This window comes from Durio zibethinus, chromosome 11 (assembly GCF_047325235.1).
Source record: "Durio zibethinus cultivar Kanyao isolate XHJ-2024 chromosome 11, ASM4732523v1, whole genome shotgun sequence".
In the NCBI taxonomy this organism is placed as follows: Eukaryota; Viridiplantae; Streptophyta; class Magnoliopsida; order Malvales; family Malvaceae; genus Durio; species Durio zibethinus.
This window is the reverse complement of record NC_143172.1, coordinates 6441463-6462823: the sequence shown is the minus strand read 5'-3', so window position 1 is coordinate 6462823 and position 21361 is coordinate 6441463. Positions and strand designations below refer to the sequence as shown.

General features: G+C 34.2%; 1 protein-coding gene across 1 annotated transcript; it reads left to right on the top strand.

Moving 5' to 3' along the window:
• Window positions 1–4980: 4980 nt before the first annotated feature.
• On the top strand, window positions 4981–20649 carry LOC111289774 (tripeptidyl-peptidase 2-like). The gene is made up of 34 exons (XM_022881088.2): window positions 4981–5362; window positions 5470–5548; window positions 5656–5729; window positions 6200–6309; window positions 6427–6507; window positions 7451–7537; window positions 7618–7760; window positions 8055–8205; window positions 8301–8423; window positions 8765–8848; window positions 8929–9116; window positions 9239–9413; window positions 9535–9656; window positions 9734–9813; window positions 11281–11339; window positions 11650–11804; window positions 12031–12209; window positions 12337–12449; window positions 12517–12687; window positions 13061–13189; window positions 13334–13434; window positions 13532–13649; window positions 13914–13993; window positions 14347–14419; window positions 14716–14801; window positions 14909–14960; window positions 15039–15161; window positions 15324–15395; window positions 16561–16653; window positions 17313–17408; window positions 18004–18102; window positions 18415–18504; window positions 19510–19722; window positions 20291–20649. The coding sequence occupies exons 1-34, from the start codon at window positions 5170–5172 to the stop codon at window positions 20444–20446; spliced, it is 3948 nt and encodes a 1315-aa protein (XP_022736823.2). The 5' UTR covers window positions 4981–5169; the 3' UTR covers window positions 20447–20649.
• Window positions 20650–21361: the final 712 nt, after the last annotated feature.

Below are 21361 nucleotides of genomic sequence, written 5' to 3'. Positions count from 1 at the left end.
ATTACTGGGAACAATATCACATAAGAAACTATTATATGCTGGCTAGAAAAAAAGAAAAATCTCACATCCTATCAGATCACTTATGTAATACCACCTATCAAGGTTGTGATATAATTGCCTTTATCTATGGAGTATCTACATATTTATGCTACATCTTTTATGATTTTTAAAATGGCTTAAATAATGCTTCTATGGTTGATTGAATAGTTGCAAAAGTTTATTTCATAATTGCTTGTGTGTTATCAAACTATAATAATTGATTTGAATATTTTACCTTGGGAAATTTGTGAAGATCTTGGAAAGTTTAGGGGCAAAATCCACCATTACGAAGAGGTGGGTTTTATGAAAAGAAGTTTTGATATGAAAAAATTAATGCCTTTCTTGAGTCTGTATAAGAAAGAGTCTTGTTGAAATTTGTCCTTTTTTGTTTTGTTTTATGCTTTGTTGCAATGTAACAATTAGGGGTATTTTAATGTCTAAAGAGCAACATGGACTTTTTTCCCTTTAGTATGCGTCAGTTTACAACTAAGGGTATTTTAATTATTTTGATCGAGCTAACATGTTAGGCCGATCTAAATTCACAAGATTACTCAGCTTAATTATCTCAACAGTCTACACACTAGTGGCCTAAGATACTAAATTGTCATGCCCTAAGTTGACAGTTAATAACTAGCTCAGTTTGGGCTTACGAGACTAGAGCTAACCAGAGACAGCCTAAGCCCAGAATCATTCATCTTATAAATATAAATAGCACCATCTAAGTACTTTAATCCACTTACATTTTTTTTAACCTTAAGTGCTATCTCCTTTCTATTCACCTTTTAAACCAATATTTGACTTAAGTATCGAAACACAAATGTTGGGACCATTCACATGTTGTTAACTGCTCTCTTCTTCTTTCTTGTATTTTTAGGGTTTTACCTTTTCAAGATAGTTTGCACAAATATTTGGTGGGCTAGGTAGAGGTACTTTTATATAGCCAAGCTAAAATGCCACTTATAAAGAGAGTTGCTAAGTAAAAAAAAAACCGCTAATGTTGGAACAAACACCTAGCTCAGCCAGTCTAATCCTAATAGACCTACAATAGCAAACCCAACCATGGAACAATTCCAAACACTCATCCAATAACTTTAATCCCTCAAAGAAATGATTCAAAATTTAGGCAAATGATTTATTAAATAGGCTGTTATAACAAAGCAACCAACCTAATATCGAGTTGGTAACTTAGTATTAAACATCTTTATTAAGTCCAACTTAGTAATGTTTGTGTTTTCGTTCTGTAAAGCCATTTTGCTCTACAATTTTAGAATAGGCAAGTTAATGTTGAATTCCAAGGTCCTTTAAAAGATTCCAAAAAAGATTTGTTTATAAACTCTTCACCTTCATCAGTTTGAAAGATCTTAATTTGTTTACTAAACTGTCATTCAACAAATCTTTGAAAATGAATAAAGCACATTAGAAAATCAAAATTTTTTTTCATTGGATAAAACCAAGTAAATCTAATAAAACCATTTATAAAGATAACATAGTAATGATATTTATCAACTTACTTAATACTTAATAGGAGCTGGTCTGCAAATCACAATGAACCTTCATAAATAAGTTATAACAATGATCATTAATTCTTTCAAAAAGAAGCCTGCATGGTTTTTCTAATTGACAACATTTACAAACTACTTCAGAATTAAACATGTTATTAAACTCAACAAAACCATTACGAGAAAAAAAATCAATTATTTGATAGTAAAGATTTCTAAGACATTGATGCCATCTTTTTTTATTTGTCCTTCTAAAATAATTTAAAAAAAAAGGCTGCATGTTTTTCGCCTATCCCATAAAGCATATAAATTTCATCGTCTTTCTTTAAGAGCTATCACTTGTTTGCTGCTTTTTTCCCTAATTTCAAAGCCATTATCATAGAAGACAAAATCCTAAATAAAATCATTAGTGAGTTAACTAAAAGAGAACAAATCTTTTTTAATTTTTGAAACCAACAAAACATTTGTCAAAGTAATAGTTTTAGCTCCATAAATAATTTTTGCATCATTAAAATGTGTAACATCCAAAGAGTGACAATTTCCAACCACGACTCCATCATTGCTAAAGAAAGTTGTAGACTTTGTAACTTATAAGGATCATTAGTCATATAAGCTGTAGCTCTAGTGTTAGCAAACCATTTATCTTCATTTCTTTCTGTAACTGCAAGTGATACCAAAGCTTCTGGTACATTATCAGCTTGATAAGAATGATTGAAACGGTTGAAGCACTTAAGGGTGTATGATTGTTCTTTCCACAAATTTAACAAATAACAAGCTTTTCTTTTGTGGTATTTGCAACTAATGTTTGAGCTTGATTTTAAAAGTTTGACTTTGTTTTTGGAAACTATTGACTGTTTTGCTTATTTCCTTCATAAAATTGAGCACCAATTCCACCTTTATTGCTATTAAAACCATATCCTTGAAAAAACCTCTTTCCTTTTGAGTTAAACCTATTAAATCCAATTCCTTATTTTTTTATTTTATCCACTATTATTCCTTTGTTTAAAGAAAATCATTTATGTAGATTCACATCCTTCAGATCCATGAAGTTGATTTTATGCTTCATGGCTTTAAAAAAGTGGGACAATATCTTAGTATAAAGTATTTGAGGTTTTAGCATTGTGGTGACAAAAGTTTCATATCTGGGTCTAAGACCATTAAGTAAACAATATACTTTTGTTTTGTTAGGCACATTTTTTTTTCAATTGCAACAAGATCATCACAATGACCTTTAAATCTCAAAATATACTAATTTAAAAATTCATTACCTTTGCGAATCATTGATAGTTGTTACATGAGATGAAACTCTCTTTCTTGAGAGTTTTGTGTAAAAGAGTTTTCTAATGTTTTCCACATATCAATGGAAGAATCAAGGCCAACAACAAGACCTAAAACTTTCTTAGACAAGGTGTTGGTAATCCAACCACATAGAAGATGATCAAACTTTTTCAAAAGATAAAAGCTGTATTTGAAGAAAATTATGAAGTATCTTTTGATCCAATGGAATCAATCCCTTCAGATGAAGTAAGATGAGATTTCGACATAAGATATTCACCATTTAAAAAGTTGATCATGTCTTGACTTTCTACAAGTGCAAGGATTTGTGTATGTCATAACAAATAATATTTTTGGTTGAGACATGAAGAGACAAAGTTTGCAACATTATGTTTGTAGGGTAAGGGTATGTTTTTATTAAAGCCATGAACACTTGAAAACTTTCTTTTACTTTCTTATCGATGGCTTTGATACCATAAAAAAACTTATAAACCAATGAATTAAAAGTTAAAACACTCTACTTAAGGTGAGAGAGTGAGAGTATGCTTGTTCTTTTTATAGTATAAATTTGTACAAGTATACCCCATAAGTAATGGGAATTTAATTGAAAAGGAAATATATCTCATAGATGATGAGATAAGAATGATCTAAGCTATAAAAGATTTATACAACACTATCCTGTAGATAATGGGATACATTAAAGGGAAAGATATCAACTCCTTGGCTGTTGGTTTTCTTGGGTTGTTTGACACTCATTGAGTCACGTAAATTACACTGAGTTGGATGCATGGCTTTTGCATGGAGACTGAGTTGACTGGGTTGCTTCATGGCTTTGGAAACTGTGAGTGAGTTGATATTGTGACTGAGTTGATTGGGTTGCTGCATGGCTTGCATGGGGACTGAGTTAACTCGTTGCATGGCACTCTGCTGATTTTCATGGACATTGGAATCGTTGCAAGCTTAATCCAGCTGCACGCAATGAATGTATTGCAAGGTTGGTCTTTGTTATCCTCGTGTTTGCTAGTTTATCTCTTCAAGATCATTTTTACGTGGTTAGTTCTTATCTACGCTAACAATTGCAGAGGAATATTGGGAGCTATGATTTCTTATAATCAAATATAAAATAAATCGGTATATACAATTAATTGATATTAAGATCGTAATATTTTTCAAGGTTTGAGGCATGATATGCTAATAGCTCTTAACTCTTTCTAGAAAAATTCAAGAAGAGGGGGATGTCTATAAATTCATGCTTTGCTCATTGCCAAAGTGAGTCACAGGACACATGGTTTGCTCTTGATTCTCCAAGAATACACAATAAGATAACTAAGAGGAGGAAACATGAAAATGTTATTACGGAGCGTTGCAGAGGCAGTTGGGGATTGGTACTTTGGCAGAACAGTAACCAAAGAGATTGATTGCCCATAACCTTGCGATACCAGTTGCCGCAACGGTATACCGTCACCTCAGGTAATGCCTCATATGCCTAAAGTGTGTTCTACAGGGTTACTATTTGATTAAAGTAACATTCTTTGTTGCTATTGAAAGGGCATTTGCAGGTTTAATTAAGATAAGATGAATCTTTGGTCATGACAAATTATTCTTGTTCGCTATCCTATGAAGCTAATCGCGATAGCTTTTTATCAAAAGAAAGGCTGCCGATGCCGAAAGGAAGTATAGATAGAATTTTTTTTTTTAATCTTTTCCTTTTTTGCATTATACTTTGTCTTAGAATATGATCCTTGAAACAGGACAAGAGAACATGTTCCTTGTATTATATCAGTATGACTTCTGACCTTATTTGGTCAGTTAAAAATTTTTTATGTTTCATAATTGGGAATATTAAGCTAATTATTTATTCTTTCCATTTAAAAGAAATCATGGAATTTAACGGTTATTTCCACATGCATTAAGAATTTGGAATTAGATAATTGGATGTTGTTTGGTTGCAATATAAGGAGAAAATTGATAATTCCACCCCACCCAAAGCTCGTTTAATCAAATCCACTGAAAAACGACCGTACTCACTGATAAACAGGTGGTGTGCTAAATCCATAACGGCTTTTTTCCCACAGTCAGAGTCACCAGAATTCCCAAAACACCCCTCTCTTAACCCCAGATCAAAGAAACGTTTTTAAAAAGAAAAAGCATGCAAAACCCGATATTTGATTTTTGAAGGGCTGGCTAAAAAAAGCTGGGCCAAACCCCATTACCGTTTCACACCCTGCCTACTCTACTGGTCATAGGACCCTAAAGAAAGCTAAAGGCAACGGTAACAATTTGAAGAAAAGAAGCAAAAAGGAGTGGAATCATTATCGAAGCGGAAGCGGAATTCGCGGTGGTAAAATATAGGCCGATGCTAGAGTCTAGCAACATCACTTGTGGTGGTGGTGGCGGCGGAGGTGAAGGGAATGTGCGTCTTCGCAATTTCAAATTGAACGAGTCCACTTTCTTAGCTTCGCTGATGCCGAAGAAGGAGATTGGCGCCGATCGCTTCATTGAAGCTCATCCTCATTACGACGGTCGCGGCGCCCTCATCGCAATCTTTGGTACTTTTTTTTTTTACTTTGTTATTTAAGAAAAAAAAAAAAACTCTGGAATCGAGTGGAAAGAAGGCGAGATTTTGATTCTTGTTTTTTTTTTTTTCTCCTTTCAGATTCTGGTGTTGACCCGGCTGCTGCTGGCTTGCAACTGACTTCAGATGGGAAGCCAAAGATCTTAGATGTTATTGACTGGTACTTACTCCTTAACCCGCTGCACTATCTGTTCGTTAAATTGGTTCTTTACTTCCTTTATTATTATTATTATTATTAGTTACTTGAGAATCTATTTATTTTTTTAGTACTGGAAGTGGAGATGTTGATACCTCAAAAGTGGTGCAAGCTGATGGAGATGGTCGAATTCGTGGAGCTTCAGGTTGTATTATTGTGAAATATTTGATTAACCTATATGATCATGGAAGTGTGCATGGAATTCTGAATTTGTTTTAAACAGCATAAAACATCTAGGGTTCTTTCTTGTTCCTTAAGGCTTCTTCAACTCTTCATTGGAATGGTAGCTAAAACTTTACCTGTATTAAATTATAGGTGATAGGTTATTCCTGTATCAACTAATTAGTTGAGTCTTCAAGTAGTTCTTCGATATTTTTCATTCTTTCTATAACTTTTGCATTGTTAAGAAAATGTGTGATCTTCAAAAGCATAGACCATAGTAGTTTACCCTCTAGCACTTATATGAAAGTATTTAGCTTCTTGATAATGTTCCGTGTTATTCTCTTTTTGTATATATACCATGTGGCATCATCAGCAGCATATCTATTTTAATTCTGAGTTGACTTCTATTTTTCTAATCCCATGTTCTCTATTTTGTTAAAAAATGAAATGTAGGGGCTTCATTGGTTGTCAATTCTTCATGGAAAAACCCTTCTGGTGAGTGGCATGTGGGCTATAAATTGGTTTACGAGCTCTTTACGGATACTTTGACTTCACGTCTAAAGGTAACAGTTGTTTTTCTGTTTATTTCATCAGAGTTTTTCAACTGTTGGTATTGACCCATGATAAATTTACGACCAACTATTTTTTTGACATTCTCTACTTCATTATTCACATTTCAGAAAGAAAGAAAGAAAAAATGGGATGAAAAAAACCAGGAGGAGATTGCGAAGGCTGTAATGCATCTTGATGAATTTGATCAGGTAGTTGAAAATTCTACTTTGTAACCTCTTCTTGGTTGCTGTCTGCTTCTTCTTTGCATAAGCATGGGCATGTCATTAATCTTTGCTCCTTATTTATGGTCCTGTGGGTGGAATGTGGATTTTGAAATTGTATTTTTCTCTTTTACGGTTATCTTTGATGGAATCTGTATTAGGATTCGTAATTTTGCTTATTCTTGGGTATAGTATCTAGCTGCTTGGGAGGTTTTTTTTCATTGTTCACCATCAGGTGATCCTTGTTGTTTTATTTGGGTTTGTCTGGAAATCTGAATTTCCTCTTTCTTAGCTACAGATAGTTTTGTAACTTTAAGGTTGCTTTAATAAATTTTCGCTTAGGAAAAAAAAAAGATTTTCATATTTCAAATCCATTTTTCTTTAAAGTTTTAATAAATATATTTTCAAATTGTCAAATTATATTTTATACATTTTTGCATCCGTTATGTGAAAGTGACACTAGTTTTTCAATTTTTTTTTTTAATTTTTCTGTTGGGCTGTGTAGCTAATGCCTAAGTGATATCTTATTCATTTGGCTAGATTAATCTTCTTTCTAATTTGCACATGCTATGAAGGGTGTTATTTGATTGAAATATATTGAGCACTTTGAGATGCATAGACTCTTTCTTTAGCTTACAACAGAAATATTACATGCTTTCTTTATATACTGTTATTGTTCTTTTTGGTTATAAGCGGCATTTATATCATCCTTCTTTATTGTACTCTTACTTATGCATATGCTTCAAAATACAATGATTTCTTCCGTGATAAAAGTATTCTCTAGGGACAAATGGAAAAGTCCAATGCATCTTATGGTTTCTGTATTGCTGATAGCATTTTACTGGTTGGTAGTCTCATATAATCATACTTGTGCGGTATACTATTTATTACCATTACTGTGTATAATATGTTATTATGTCCATCTATATAGAAACATACAAAGGTGGAGGATCCAAAATTGAAAAGGACTCGTGAAGATCTCCAGAATAGAATAGACATCTTAAGAAATCAGGCTGATGTAAGTGCCAAAGATTTTATTAAGTTTCTTTTTTACCAAAATTTATATTGCTCTGACCTTTTCATATGTTCATGTATTAGAGCTATGATGACGAAGGACCTGTTATAGATGCTGTTGTATGGCATGATGGAGAAGTATGGAGGGTTGCTCTTGACACACACAGTCTTGAGAATGATCGTAAATGTGGGAAACTTGCTGACTTTATGCCCCTAACCAATTACAGGTCTGCATCTTGTTCATTTATCTTATCTCCCTGTTGACTAATCTTTCTTTGCTAGACATTTATACAAAGGCAATGTAATGTTTTTTTAGTGATGGAAGAATGTTAAAATTAATGCAGTTCCATGTTAAACTTGGATTTGGGTGCTTGGCTTGTGGCTTTCTATTTGTATATTGTTTCATATTGTTAAGCACGTGTTTTAAAAAATTTTGTGTCCCACTTTGATTTTCTGTTCTAGATTTTCTAAAACAAACATAATACATTTGTTAGCTAACTCAGCTAAAGCCATCCTTGCAGGATTGAACGAAAATATGGTGTATTTAGCAAATTAGATGCTTGTACATTTGTTGTTAATGTGTATGAAGAGGGAAATATCTTAAGTATTGTTACAGATAGCTCTCCTCATGGAACTCATGTTGCTGGTATTGCTACGGCTTTGCACCCACAGGTGTTGCCATTTAAACTTAATTAATCGGTTTGCAGCATTTTTCTTTTCAGAGTTTGAATAAATATTGTCTTCTGACTTGCATGATGGTTGAAAAGGAGCCCTTGTTAAATGGTGTTGCACCTGGAGCACAGTTAATATCATGTAAAATTGGAGACTCACGCTTGGGTTCGATGGAGACAGGAACTGGCTTGATGCGGGCACTGATAGCTGCCGTGGAGGTGGGTCAATGTGCATTTTTTTTTATGATTATTAACTTCTGTGTTGTTGTCATCCATCCTTAGGCATTTATTATGTATTTGTCTAAATATCCTTGTTTATTTATAACCTTCTGGCTTATATCTAGACCTTGTTCAATGTAAATGCAGAACTCATATTCATATATCTTTTTTATGTATTTATGCATTTATTGTTAATGGTTAGCTATCATGGCATGTTGTCTTAGGTTCTGCAAGTGATATTGGGCTGTCTCTTTATGTGTCAGCTTGCCATATCACTGACTTAGATATGTTGCATTTTAATGATAATCATTTGGCTTTTTTACCCCCTTTTCCTTTGGCAGCATAAATGTGATTTGATCAACATGAGCTATGGAGAACCTACATTATTACCAGACTATGGACGATTTGTCGATCTTGTTAATGAAGTAACAACTCTGAACCTTTCCTATAGGCATAATTATAGCCATACCTTTCCTTATGGGTGTCATCTTTGGGTTTAATTTAGGTGGTGAATAAACATCGTTTGATATTCGTGAGTAGTGCCGGTAACAGTGGGCCGGCATTGAGCACTGTTGGTGCTCCAGGTGGTACCTCTTCAAGCATCATAGGAGTTGGTGCATATGTCTCTCCTGCAATGGCTGCAGGTGCTCATTCTGTAGTTGAACCTCCACCTGAAGGGCTTGAGTACACTTGGTAAGTTAACTTCAATTCTTCCGTGTTTGGCCTTGAAACATGAAGTCCCACACTCTTCCACCTGTAGATCCTTGTCCTTGTTTGCATCTAACCCATTGAAAAATCGGTTGCAATGGATGCAGGTCCAGTCGAGGACCAACAGCTGATGGAGATCTTGGAGTCTGTATAAGTGCTCCTGGAGGGGCTGTTTCCCCTGTTCCTACTTGGACTCTCCAAGGGCGCATGCTCATGAATGGAACATCAATGGCATCTCCATCTGCTTGTGGGGGAATTGCATTGCTTATTAGTGCCATGAAGGTCTTTCTATGAATTATTCGAGTTTTTTAGTTTTTGATTGTTTCCTTGCCCTCTCATTTTCCCTCATGTTAAGGTGCTATTCTGTGTGCATCTAAAGGCAGATTATTAATGTTGGCTGCAGGCTGAAGGAATTCCTGTGAGCCCATATAGTGTAAGGAAAGCTCTTGAGAATACATCTGCTTGTATAGGTGGTTTGCCAGAAGATAAGCTAACCACTGGACAAGGGCTTATGCAAGTTGACAAGTAATAAAATTTGCCCTTAGCCTTTACTTCTTTATATATTTATTTCAGAACTTCATGTCGACCCTTGCGTTTCGCAGAGCATATGAATATATACAGAAGTCTCGAGCTTTTCCATCTGTTTGGTATCAAATAAAGATTAATCAATCTGGAAAATCAAGTAAGTTTAGATTGGTATGCAGACAAATACAATCCAGTGTTCCATGTGTTTGGTACTATTATCCTTATCTGCCCATCAAATTTGTCCATTTATAAGAGTTTTTTGTTTGGGTTGGGTAAATTATAGAACCAACCCAACCCGACTAGTATGGGTCGGGTTGGGCTTGATAAAATTTCAATATGGGTCAGATTGGATTGCTTTTCACGAATCAACAATGAGTTGGGTCAGGTCATGGGTTTTATCATAGGTTAGCTGATCCGACCCACATTCAAAAATAACATATATGCTTTTTGTTTAAAAATAAACATTACCAATGATTAAATTTGGCCTTCTCCAAAGTTTTCTTTCTTTATTTATTTATACTAATAATTATTATATTATAATATGAATTAAACCCAAATGAAATAATATTCATAATAGATATACATTTATATATATATACTTTAGTGATTTTTTTTTGCGTAATTAAAATTTTAAGTTCCAGTAAAGTTATATTCTATTCGCAAATCAAAAAGAAAAAAAAATCCATTTTCAAAGTTCAATTGAATCATCAACCACACCACTTTCCATCACAATCAAGTTTCATCTTTTATTATTGGTTTCAATCAACGTCAAGTGAGAAGTTGATCTTTTTGTTTTGTTTGCCTTCTATAATAGTAAGTAGTTTTTTTATTCCTCTTTGGATCTGGAAATACAAGGAAACATCATTGTTTGTAGTCAAAATCTTTTCATTTTGGAACTCAATTGTATTCTCCTTGCTTGAATTGAATTTGAATTCAAATATAGAAATGATTTGGGTGTTGAAGAAAGTAAAGAAGCAAATTCTTTTTAGAGTTTCCAAACACCAATAATTTTTCTGGTGATTCCAGATTCATAACCCTTCTCTTTGATGCACTTGAGTTGTTGGTTTAGAGATTGAACGTTATATAGCTTTTGCAACTCTGTTATCTCTCTCAGACCGAAATGGTGCAATAGCATAATGAAGTTTGAGTCAATGTCAATATTAAAACACTCTTTAAAGTTGAAATTGAAATTGGTAAATGTATTTAAATGCTTACCTTTTGAACAAACATAATGAAGTTTGAGTATTAGTCAACATTAAAATATGTTTTTAAAATAAAGAAAAAAAAGTGACATGTGATCCAATCCGATCCTATAGTTGGGGTTGGGTTCAAATGGAGATCAGGTCCAGATCCAATCCAAGTTGCACCCCTACCTAGTGCCAAGAGCAACTGATGATATACTTTTTATATCTTTTATCTAACTTTTTGATTACTTGAATTGGTATTGGGAGTCAGCTTTTGCTGATTTTTATATAATATCCTGTTTGTTATGGGCATTTCATCTGTCAATACTTAAGCAGTTATTCACAAATGAGGCCACTTGGAAACTTGAATACTCTCAGTGGAGTTTGGATTAATTTTGATATGGAGCTTAACTTTAGGTCATGATGTATTTCACTTGCAGCTCCTACATCACGAGGTATCTACCTAAGAGAGGCTATTGCTTGCCAACAATCTACTGAGGTGCACCTATTGATAGACTTGATAAATTTTTAATTCATGACTTTTTTTCTCAAAACTCTTAAAAACAGTATTTTTTTTTTCCCTGTTCTTTGCATTTCATGTATTAGTAAATTATGCAATCACTTGCATGAAATTCTATCAAGATTTCATTTTCAAAAAGCAAAAAATTTAATTATTTTACTTTCTTATCTCGCTGTTCATTTCAGATTCAAAATAAAGAAATAGTTTTGAAGATTTTTCCCCCTTCTGCTTCATGTTTTCAGTTTATCCCTGAGTTTTACAGCTGCTAAAGTTATAGTTTGTTAAATAGTGGGCAGTGCAAGTTGAACCAAAGTTTCATGAAGATTCAAGTGAATTAGAAGAATTGGTTCCCTTTGAGGAGTGTATTGAGCTACATTCTAGTGATAATGCAGTTGTGAGAGCTCCTGAGTATCTTCTTCTCACTCACAATGGGCGCACCTTCAAGTTAGTAAACACTATTTCACTATCCATATGAAAGTGCTTAATCTAATCATTATGTGCAGTCTGGTTATCAATTCCTTTTATTTTCTTTCTTTTTTATTTACTTCTATTTGCTAAAATCTATTTATTTTGTCATCCTCTTTTCAAATATCTATATTTTCCAAACTAAGTTTGTAATCATGGAAGATTACTTGTTTGATAATGGTGAATTATTTTCTCTTCTTTTCAGTATAGTTGTTGATCCTACCAATCTTAGTGATGGTCTGCACTATTATGAAGTCTATGGAATTGATTGCAAAGCCTCATGGCGTGGTCCTCTTTTCAGAATCCCAATTACTATAACAAAGCCGAAGGCTGTAATTAATCGGCCTCCATTAATTTCATTTTCAAGGATATCATTCCTTCCAGGTTCTTTTGGCACAGGATTGATCCCAATTTATATTTTATACATTAAAGAATCCTTTCATGCTATGATTTTTCTGTGGGTTAATTCCCCTTTTTTTTTTCCTCTTTTGTAATTGTCCTGTTTAAATAGGCCACATAGAACGGAGGTATATAGAGGTACCACTTGGCGCTAGTTGGGTTGAGGCAACAATGCGGACATCTGGGTTTGATACGACTAGAAGATTTTTTGTTGACACTGTCCAGGTATAGTTGCACTGAGAATCCATACCAGATTGACCTAAGCCTTGCTTGACATGTTTGTAATATGCAGATTTGTCCATTGAGAAGGCCTATCAAGTGGGAGAGTGTTGTAACATTTTCTTCTCCCACTGCCGAAAGCTTCAACTTTCCTGTTGTAGGTGGTCAAACAATGGAACTAGCAATAGCTCAGTTTTGGTCAAGCGGCATGGGAAGCCATGAGACAACTATTGTAGATTTTGAGGTAAATTTCTGTCTAATAAAAATCTTGAAACTTTCTTCATTAGTGAATATTTGTTGCTCTAAAACGTTTTGTTAAAATGATACACGGATGATCTACTTTTCTTTTTCAATTTTCTTGATTTTCTGCTTTCTTTTGCTGATGGGCCTCCCCAACCTGGGGGTAAGGCTATGTCAAGGAGACTTCATCCTGAATAATTTTATTTTAATTTTGTCTTGTGAGAACCTTACTGAGTAAGTATTTATTATATTTACTGTTGCATATTCTGTGAGTTGTGTTATCTCAATGGAGCAAATGCTGGAATACTGTTTTAAGTGTTAATAAAATTGTCTCTTATTTAAGAACCTTACATGCGGATATTTTATAAAATATTCAGATCATCTTTCATGGAATTGGAGTAAACAGAAAAGAGGTAGTTTTTGATGGAAGTGAAGCACCCATCAGAATTGAGGCTGAAGCACCATTGGCATCAGAAAAACTTGCCCCAACTGCTGTTTTAAACAAGGTAAAGCAGGCTATCCTGTACGGTGTAATGTGTGTCCTTTATTCTTTCTCTTTCTCTTGTTTACTTGTTACTTCATATGTGCTTGCTTAGATTTAATAAAGCGCCTTTCTTTGAATTTCCTGATTCTTTGTGTTAAATATGCAGATAAGGGTTCCATATCGGCCTACTGAGGCAAAACTTTGTACTCTTCCAACCAGTCGTGACAAATTACCATCAGGGAAACAAATACTTGCATTGACATTAATGTGCGTTTGTCTTCCGTTTCTTAAAAAATGTCTTTATATGTGCAATCATTCATTTCAATGCGTATGTATGGTTTTTTTTTTCTTTTTGCTTCTACAGCTACAAGTTTAAATTGGAAGATGGAGCTGAAGTTAAACCTCATATTCCGTTGCTCAATAATCGCATATATGACACTAAATTCGAGTCTCAATTTTACATGATTTCTGACACAAACAAGGTATATTTTCTTTTTGCTATTGTCAATCACTTTGGAAGAATCCATTACCAAAAATCTGTGGTTCTGGTGAATTGGCTTTGAATGGAGACAATTACGCTTTATTTCATATGAAGTAGAATCCACATTTTACGTGTGTAGTGTTTTACGCATAGGTCAAAATTTATATCCTACAATACTTAAATGAATTTTTAATGAGCATCTACTTTCTTCTTGTGCTACAATTCTGCTAACCTGCCAAAATTCCTTGACTCTTATCAATTATAGCGTGTATATGCAATGGGTGATTGCTATCCAAATTCTTCAAAACTTACAAAGGGCGAATATACTTTGCAACTGTATTTAAGGTACATTACGATATGCTCTTCACTAAACATTCCATGTAATGCAGACTTAGTTTTGCTATCTAAATGAGGAATTTTGGATGCTGGTGGGATTCTTTCTCCCCTGTCCCAAACAAAAACTCCTCCATAGGCCCTGTCGTTTTATCTAATTAATGAAATTCCTGAAAAACATGACGTATCTTGTAACTGGAGAACTGTCCTTTTCTTAAATTCCTTAATTTTCTTGTTTTTGGAGGTTAAGATATATGTCTTGTAGTAGGATGGCTGCAAAACAGGAAAATTCATCCTATGAATCTTTCTAATGAGGTGTTTCAATCCTAGTTTGCTTTCACTTACAGTTATTTATCATGTTTCAGACATGACAATGTGCACTACTTAGAAAAAATGAAGCAATTAGTTCTATTTCTGGAAAGGAATTTGGAGGAAAAGGTAAACATTGTGCCTTTTGTTTTTTTTATTCATGTTATAAATGGCTCTTATATTTAAAGCACTTCATAATGCTGCTTATAAATTATGAGGTATGTATTGAAAATATGGTTTAGCTATTGCCTTTCTGGCCATGTCATTTTGATATTGGAGAAGGGCATCTAATAGATGTGTTGTCAAATTGCTTTTAAATTATTGACATCTTCTTTAGTTATTGACTTATTGTCATCTTCCATGGTTGTTTGAAAAAGGTTAATGGTGTACGCTCATTACTCTCCTTGTGGTTATTTTGAAACCAGGATGTTGTTCGATTGAACTTTTTCTCTGAACCAGATGGCCCTGTGATGGGAAATGGTACCTTTAAATCCTCTGTTTTGGTTCCAGGGTATGTTTAATTTCAAAGATATATAATTCATGCAGACTCACAGCAACTCTATCTATGTTGTTTTTCTTATTTGTAGTACGTAATTAACTCGAAGTATTATTTTCCAGGAAAAAGGAAGCATTTTATTTAAGTCCACCAAACAAAGATAAGCTTCCAAAGGTATTACAGTTATTGATGTCTCTTTTACTTTATTAATAGCATAGAAGATGTACAGCAACACTTGGATTGTTCCTGCAGAACTCCTCACATGGATCTGTATTGCTGGGAACAATATCATATGGGAAGCTATCAAATGCTGGGCAGGAAGAGGGAAAAAATCCTGTGTCTTATCAGATCACTTATGTGATACCACCCAACAAGGTTGTGATATAATTGCCTTTGTCTATGGAGTATCTACATATTTCTACTGCATTTTGTATGGTTTTTGGAATGGCCTAGATAATGCTTCTATGGTTAAGTGATGCATCTGTGAGCTTTAGTTTCATGTTTCTTCTGCCATGGCTAATGGCATTTCCTTGACAGACTGATGAGGACAAAGGCAAAGGTTATGCGTCAGCTTGCACTAAACCTATAGCTGAACGTTTAGAAGAAGAGGTACTTGAGCAACTGTATATGTTAAACTTGCTATCTATTGATTGAATAGTTGCAAAAGTCTATTTCATCATCGTTTTTGTGGTATCTAACTATAATAATTTCTTAGATATCCTTTTTAACTTAATGAATTTTTTCTGACATCCATCTATTCATGATTACTTATTGTATTTATTGCTTTGAATAGTTTATTTTATTTATTCTTTTTCAAGATTTTTACTATTGTATAGTATCCAATTAAGATAACAGAAGCAAGTTTCCTCAAGATTAATTAGCTTTTCCACAATTCAGTGAAAATTCTATAATGTAGGAGTTATTTAAGTCTGTTATCATGCTTGTATTTTTATGGTCGTAAAACTATTATATCTTGTGAAAATGCCCATTTAAGGTTTCAACCAAGCACCAGGTTTGTAAATTTTCAATTTTAATGGTATCTTACACATTCCAATTTGCAGGAGGTTTTCTAATGTAAGGGAAGTATATAAATGCTGTTCTTTTCTTAATACTAAAGAAAGGAGATTTGTTCATTTATTTGTTATGTGTGGATTTGGATAAGACAATAAAAATACTAGAGCCTGTTTCCTTAATAGCTAAAAATGTTAGACCTGACATGTATTCTGATGCTTTAGTGTGAAAATAGAAGGTGTCACACCATTCATTACAGTTACAAACTTACAATTGTGGGTGTAAGATGTATATTGCTTAAAAGGTTTTGGAATCTGACAGCTGATTTCTGTTTGAGTCCTTTCATTTCTTTGGAATCCTGTTACTTCGTACTGAAGTCTCTGTTGCCAGCGTGTTTGATACATTAGGCATCTTCATTGTTTCCATGGGGGCTGGTTTAGAAGGCAACTGTAAATTGCCTTGAGTTGGAACCTGTAAAACATATCATTGTACCATTGTACTTCTTTTTGACTGTGGTGATATGATTCTATATTACATTTATAACAAATTAAAATAGCTGTATGGCTGACTGTAATGACCACATATTTTCTTTCCTTTTCTTTTTCCTCCTGAATAATAAATAAATTTACATGTTCTATTGTTGTGACCTCTCTCATACCTCTGTCTTGCTTGGGATAAGTCCTTACTTTTTTTTTTCCTTTTAAAACATTTGTTTTCTCTGGTGTTAACATATGGAATAATGCTCGCTTAACTCTTCAATTAGGTTCGAGATGCAAAAATAAAGGTTTTGGGAAGTCTGAAGCAAGAAACTGATGGAGATCGCTCAGAATGGAAAAAGTTAGCTCAATCACTCAAGGTTAGAACTCTCTCTTAACGTTTAATTCAGGTATATTCTATCCAAAGAGTTGAAGAAAGATGCATCTCTTTATGAGGAATCATCCCCTCTCTGACCAAGCATTGCCTGAAGAGTTAGTTTTCTTACACTGTGTCAAAGGGTCACTGGTTTTGTTACACTTTTTCAAAGAGTCACGGGGTTAGTATCATAATCCAAGTCTAGCATATATCAGGTTGAATGTTCTGTTTTTTTCTTTTCAGAACAGTGGTATACTTGTAGCAATATAATAGATAGGAATAAGTTTTGTGAAAAATTTACCTACAAGTTACTCAAAAAAATTATTTGTAGCACCTAAGTTTATTAGGTCTTCAAGTACAAGCTGAATATTTTCTTATAACTGTCTAAAAGGCTGTCAAACATGGTGGGAAAGTTTTGGGCCGTCCAGTGTTGCGTTTAGTTTTGTTTAACTTGGCATATAATTCCTGAAACTAGATGAAAAGCCTTCTTCTTTTTTTTTTCCTTTTTTTATGACATCTAGATCTAAAGGTGGATATTGCCATGCCATTATTCTTACTTTAAGAACAGATGGTGTCTTTCTTTTAGTAATTTGAAACTGCTTGTCTTAGGCGGTTATTAGTCCTTGGAATCAATTTTAATATGGATTATGTGTTCTTTGGCAGGCTGAGTACCCTAAATACACTCCATTGCTTGTGAAGATCTTGGAAAGTTTGCTTTCCCGGGGCGATATTGGGGACAAAATCCACCATTATGAGGAGGTGAGTTTTATGAAAAGCAGATTTTGGTATGAAACATTGATGGAGGTTTGTTCCTCTTTGTTTTGTTTTATGCTTTGCTGCAATGTAACTCTTCCCCTTTGTTCGGTTGTTGCTAATTAACTAGCTTTAGAGACATAATATGGTGAAACACACAAGTTACTTCCAAGTGGATTTTAACACATTTCACAATAGACTCTTAAAAATGATGTATATGCATACTTTAAATAGGATTTTTCGTTTTTCTGTTAGAGTTATATTGAGTGGAAAGTTTGCCTTTTTAAAGTTGTTAGCCTCCATATTCTTTTATTCATTTATGTATTTTTAAGCATAGCAGCATTTAAGTTTCTTCTTAGCCCCAAGGAAGCCTAAATTTTTGAACTCACTCTTGGTTGTTCTCGAAGCCTTAGGCCTTTGCATGAGACTTCTTCTGACTTTATAAACTGTAGCTATTGAAGAAGGTTGAAGTTTATGTGTTTAGCAAAACATACTGGCTAGAATATCAGTGGTTGTCAGTTCAACTTTACAATACTCAAAACTGAAAGGGGAAGATCTGAAATATAATATTTTCCTTAACTAATTTAATTCAACTTTGCAGGTTATCATTGCAGCAAATGAGGTGGTTGATAGTATAGACAGAGAAGAACTGGCAAAATTCTTTTCACCTAAAAGTGATCCAGAGGATGAGGAGGCAGAGGTATTTATTTAAATTGTCAATTTGCCCTTCCTCCTTCCCTTAACCGTGCTGGCCAAGTCCTCTTTTGGAATTCAGCAAAGTATATTATCAGAATTAAAGTTGCTAAACATATTATTTTCTTAATTTTTATTTTTCAAGAGTTCTGATGGTCTCTACTTTCTACTCTCCAATGTGTTGTCCACACTGCTATCTCATCTCTTTGTGATACATTCTTTTTTTTTGTTGTCCCCTCTAGTGCATCACTGGATGTTTAGTATTTGTGGTTTACATACAAGATTGTGGCCTTTCCTTTTATATTTTTTATTTATTCAGAAAATTAAGAAGATGGAGACAATTTGTGATCAATTAGCAGAGGCACTGTACCAAAAAGGACTGGCACTGGCTGAGATTGAATCTGTAAAGGTAGTGACTGGTATATGTATCACCTGGTTATGTTTTAATTTAAATCAACTTATATTCTAACTGATAGTGGTTACAACCAAATAATTCTTTTATTTTTTTTAACAAAGAGGGAAGAAATTTAAACACATATATTCACAAACAAAAGTGAACTTTACAAGTTCAATGCAGAGACGAGGACTTGAAATAATAATGGCATGTAAATAAAATCCATGACCACTCTCGAAAGGCTAGACTTTTGATAGAGCTGAGGGACTAACATGTTTCTAACATATCTCCCTCCTATGTGGGACTCTACTCAGCAGCATAGATAATTCAAAGATTTGCGGCATTTGCCTCTTTTGAACAAAAAAAAAAAAAGTGTGTCCAGGCACGCATACCTAAAAGGCCAAACTTTTGAGAGAGTTGAAGGATTTAAATACCACATCTCTAACTAGTCTCTCTAACTACTGACATGCTTTTTCTGTTTATGTGGAAATTTATGTGCCTCATTACTACTTTTATAACTGTCTTGTAAAGGAATCTTGTTTCTGCCCCATCACTAGTTTCTACAATCCCAACTTAGGAATGCTTAGCTTGTTTTCTGCCTGAAACTCCAAGGCTTAGATTTATATAATGCATAAGACAAATAGCTTTCTTCACATCATGTGAACTAACGAAAACATTAATATACAAGCACAACAGTTTCTGATTGCCATTGTTGTCCCTTCTGCTTTCCGCTTTATTTTCCTTTTTAGGGGAGTGGGCCTGTTAATTTTAATCAAAGATTTCTACTGCCATAACTCCTGCACAAATCCTCCTGTATCATAGTCTACAACTTAATGGACTTAATGGGAATACTTCTCTTGTAGTTCTTTTTATAGCTTCTCCATTTGCTGAGATTGATTATTTTCTTTTATTGAAAAATGGGCTGATATCTGCAATTATATGATACTTGTACCAACAAAATCAGTTATGGTAGTTTATCATCTTCATTGGAATTAAAATTTGTTGCCATCACCATTATAGGGTGAGAAAGCTTCAAACTTGGCTGCTACTGAAAGCACAAAAGACTTGGACCAAACTGGTGGCCAATCTGCTGTCTCTTCTGATATCCAGTCAGATTTATTTGAGGAGAACTTTAAAGAACTGACGAAATGGGTAGATCTCAAGTCCTCTAAATATGGTACCCTCTCTGTACTGTGTGAGAGACGGTGTGGAAGACTTGGAACTGCTCTAAAGGTATTTCTCTCATGATAATCCAAGTAGCACTGTCTAGTTTTCTTTAAAAAAGACAGAAAAGACAGTAACATTGTCTAGTTATTGTTTTATTTGTTTATTAGGTTATTTTTTGTGTATTTACTGTTTATTTCAAATTTAGGGAGGGGGATTTGAACATGGATATTGAAATTGCCCCGCCTTTTCAATAAAAGCCACTAACCCACCAATAAGGGAAAGAAAAAATGGGAGGATGGGAAAGGACTAAGGAGTGTGAGAAACCTGAATTGTTGAAATTTTAAATGTAACTGATGCTTTATTTAACTTGTCAGCCTGCATAAAAAATTTATGAAACATATTTGAGTCAAGAAAGGTGTGGCATATGTTCTATCCCTGATGTTTTCTAGGCAAATGATAATTAGTGCCTTGGGCTGTTGATAAGGTTTTCACATTAATGCATTAGTTGACTGTAAATGTGGTAATTTCCCCTGTACTGGATGGGGAGAATTCTTCAAATGAAAGCCTAAACAAGTGCCCTCAGGGCACTCATGGCAGGACCCTTTTTTTTGAGTTAAATAATCTGCTGTCGCAGGTACTAAATGACATGATTCAGGATGGAGAGCCTCCAAAGAAGAAACTCTATGAATTGAAGCTCTCTTTGCTTGATGATATTGGATGGAGCCATTTATCAACATACGAAAGACAATGGATGCATGTTCGGTTCCCTCCAAGCTTGCCCCTGTTTTAAGGTTGCTCAATTTTATAGACCCGGTATCCGATAATGATTAACCAGGTTAGGTGCCAGTTCCAGTTGGATATAAAAGATTGAACATTGTTAGGATCTTCTTGTTGTTGTTTTTAATTATTGTTATTATTTATTTTTATTTGTGGGGATAAATCATAATAACAGTAGTTTATGTCATAATAAAGTGCAATTCGCTGCTTCTCAAATTCGTGTTTGTGGAAAACTGAGGTTATCTTGTGATCCATTGGATTGGACTGCCCCCTACACTGTATAAAATATAAATGTAGCTGCAACTTGATGTTGGCAAACACCATGATTAGCATGAGGGGTTCTTTTTCCTTGTTTTCTTTTCTCCTCTCCCCAGGGTGCTGTGGTTATTGGCAGACCGGAAAATTACGCGAAGAAATTAAGCAGAAAAAGTGGACTTGACTCCAGTTTTCATCTTAAACAGTTGTTCCTTCTAAGAGTAGGATTTGTAGGATGTCAGTGTCGCCGTGTAATTGTGGATGACGATTTGACATTTGAAGTAGACAAAGGAGAATTGAGGAGGTGGCCTATTGGTGATCAAGAAGGCGTAAGTCCCTTGTTATGGATACAGAGGAAACTCTTGAGCTTTGCTGCAGTTGATCAAGCAGGAAATATCCACTTCCAAGCCAGGCAAAATACGGGAATAAAAGAAGTTACAACTACTCCTACTACTTGAAATATATCCACTATAGATCCCATGTTTTAGCCATTTTCTTTCTACCCAAACTAATAATAGTAAGACCCACAGAATTCCCCAAATTAATAAAACCGTTTGGGCATTGGAAATAACTCCTAAATTCCAGTAAAAACTTAATATATTATGAATGCAAAGAGCTTTGATGTTAGTTCCTAATCAAATTGATAGAGAAAGCAGCACCATCCTGACGTGAT

Coding starts and splice junctions, on each gene's coding strand:
- LOC111289774 (XM_022881088.2), top strand. CDS start 5,170: ATGCTAGAGTCTAGCAACATCACTTGTGGTGGTGGTGGCGGCGGAGGT. Junction 5,549..5,655: donor ATCTTAGATGTTATTGACTG/GTACTTACTCCT, acceptor TTATTTTTTTAG/TACTGGAAGTGGAGATGTTG. Junction 11,805..12,030: donor CACAATGGGCGCACCTTCAA/GTTAGTAAACAC, acceptor TCTTCTTTTCAG/TATAGTTGTTGATCCTACCA.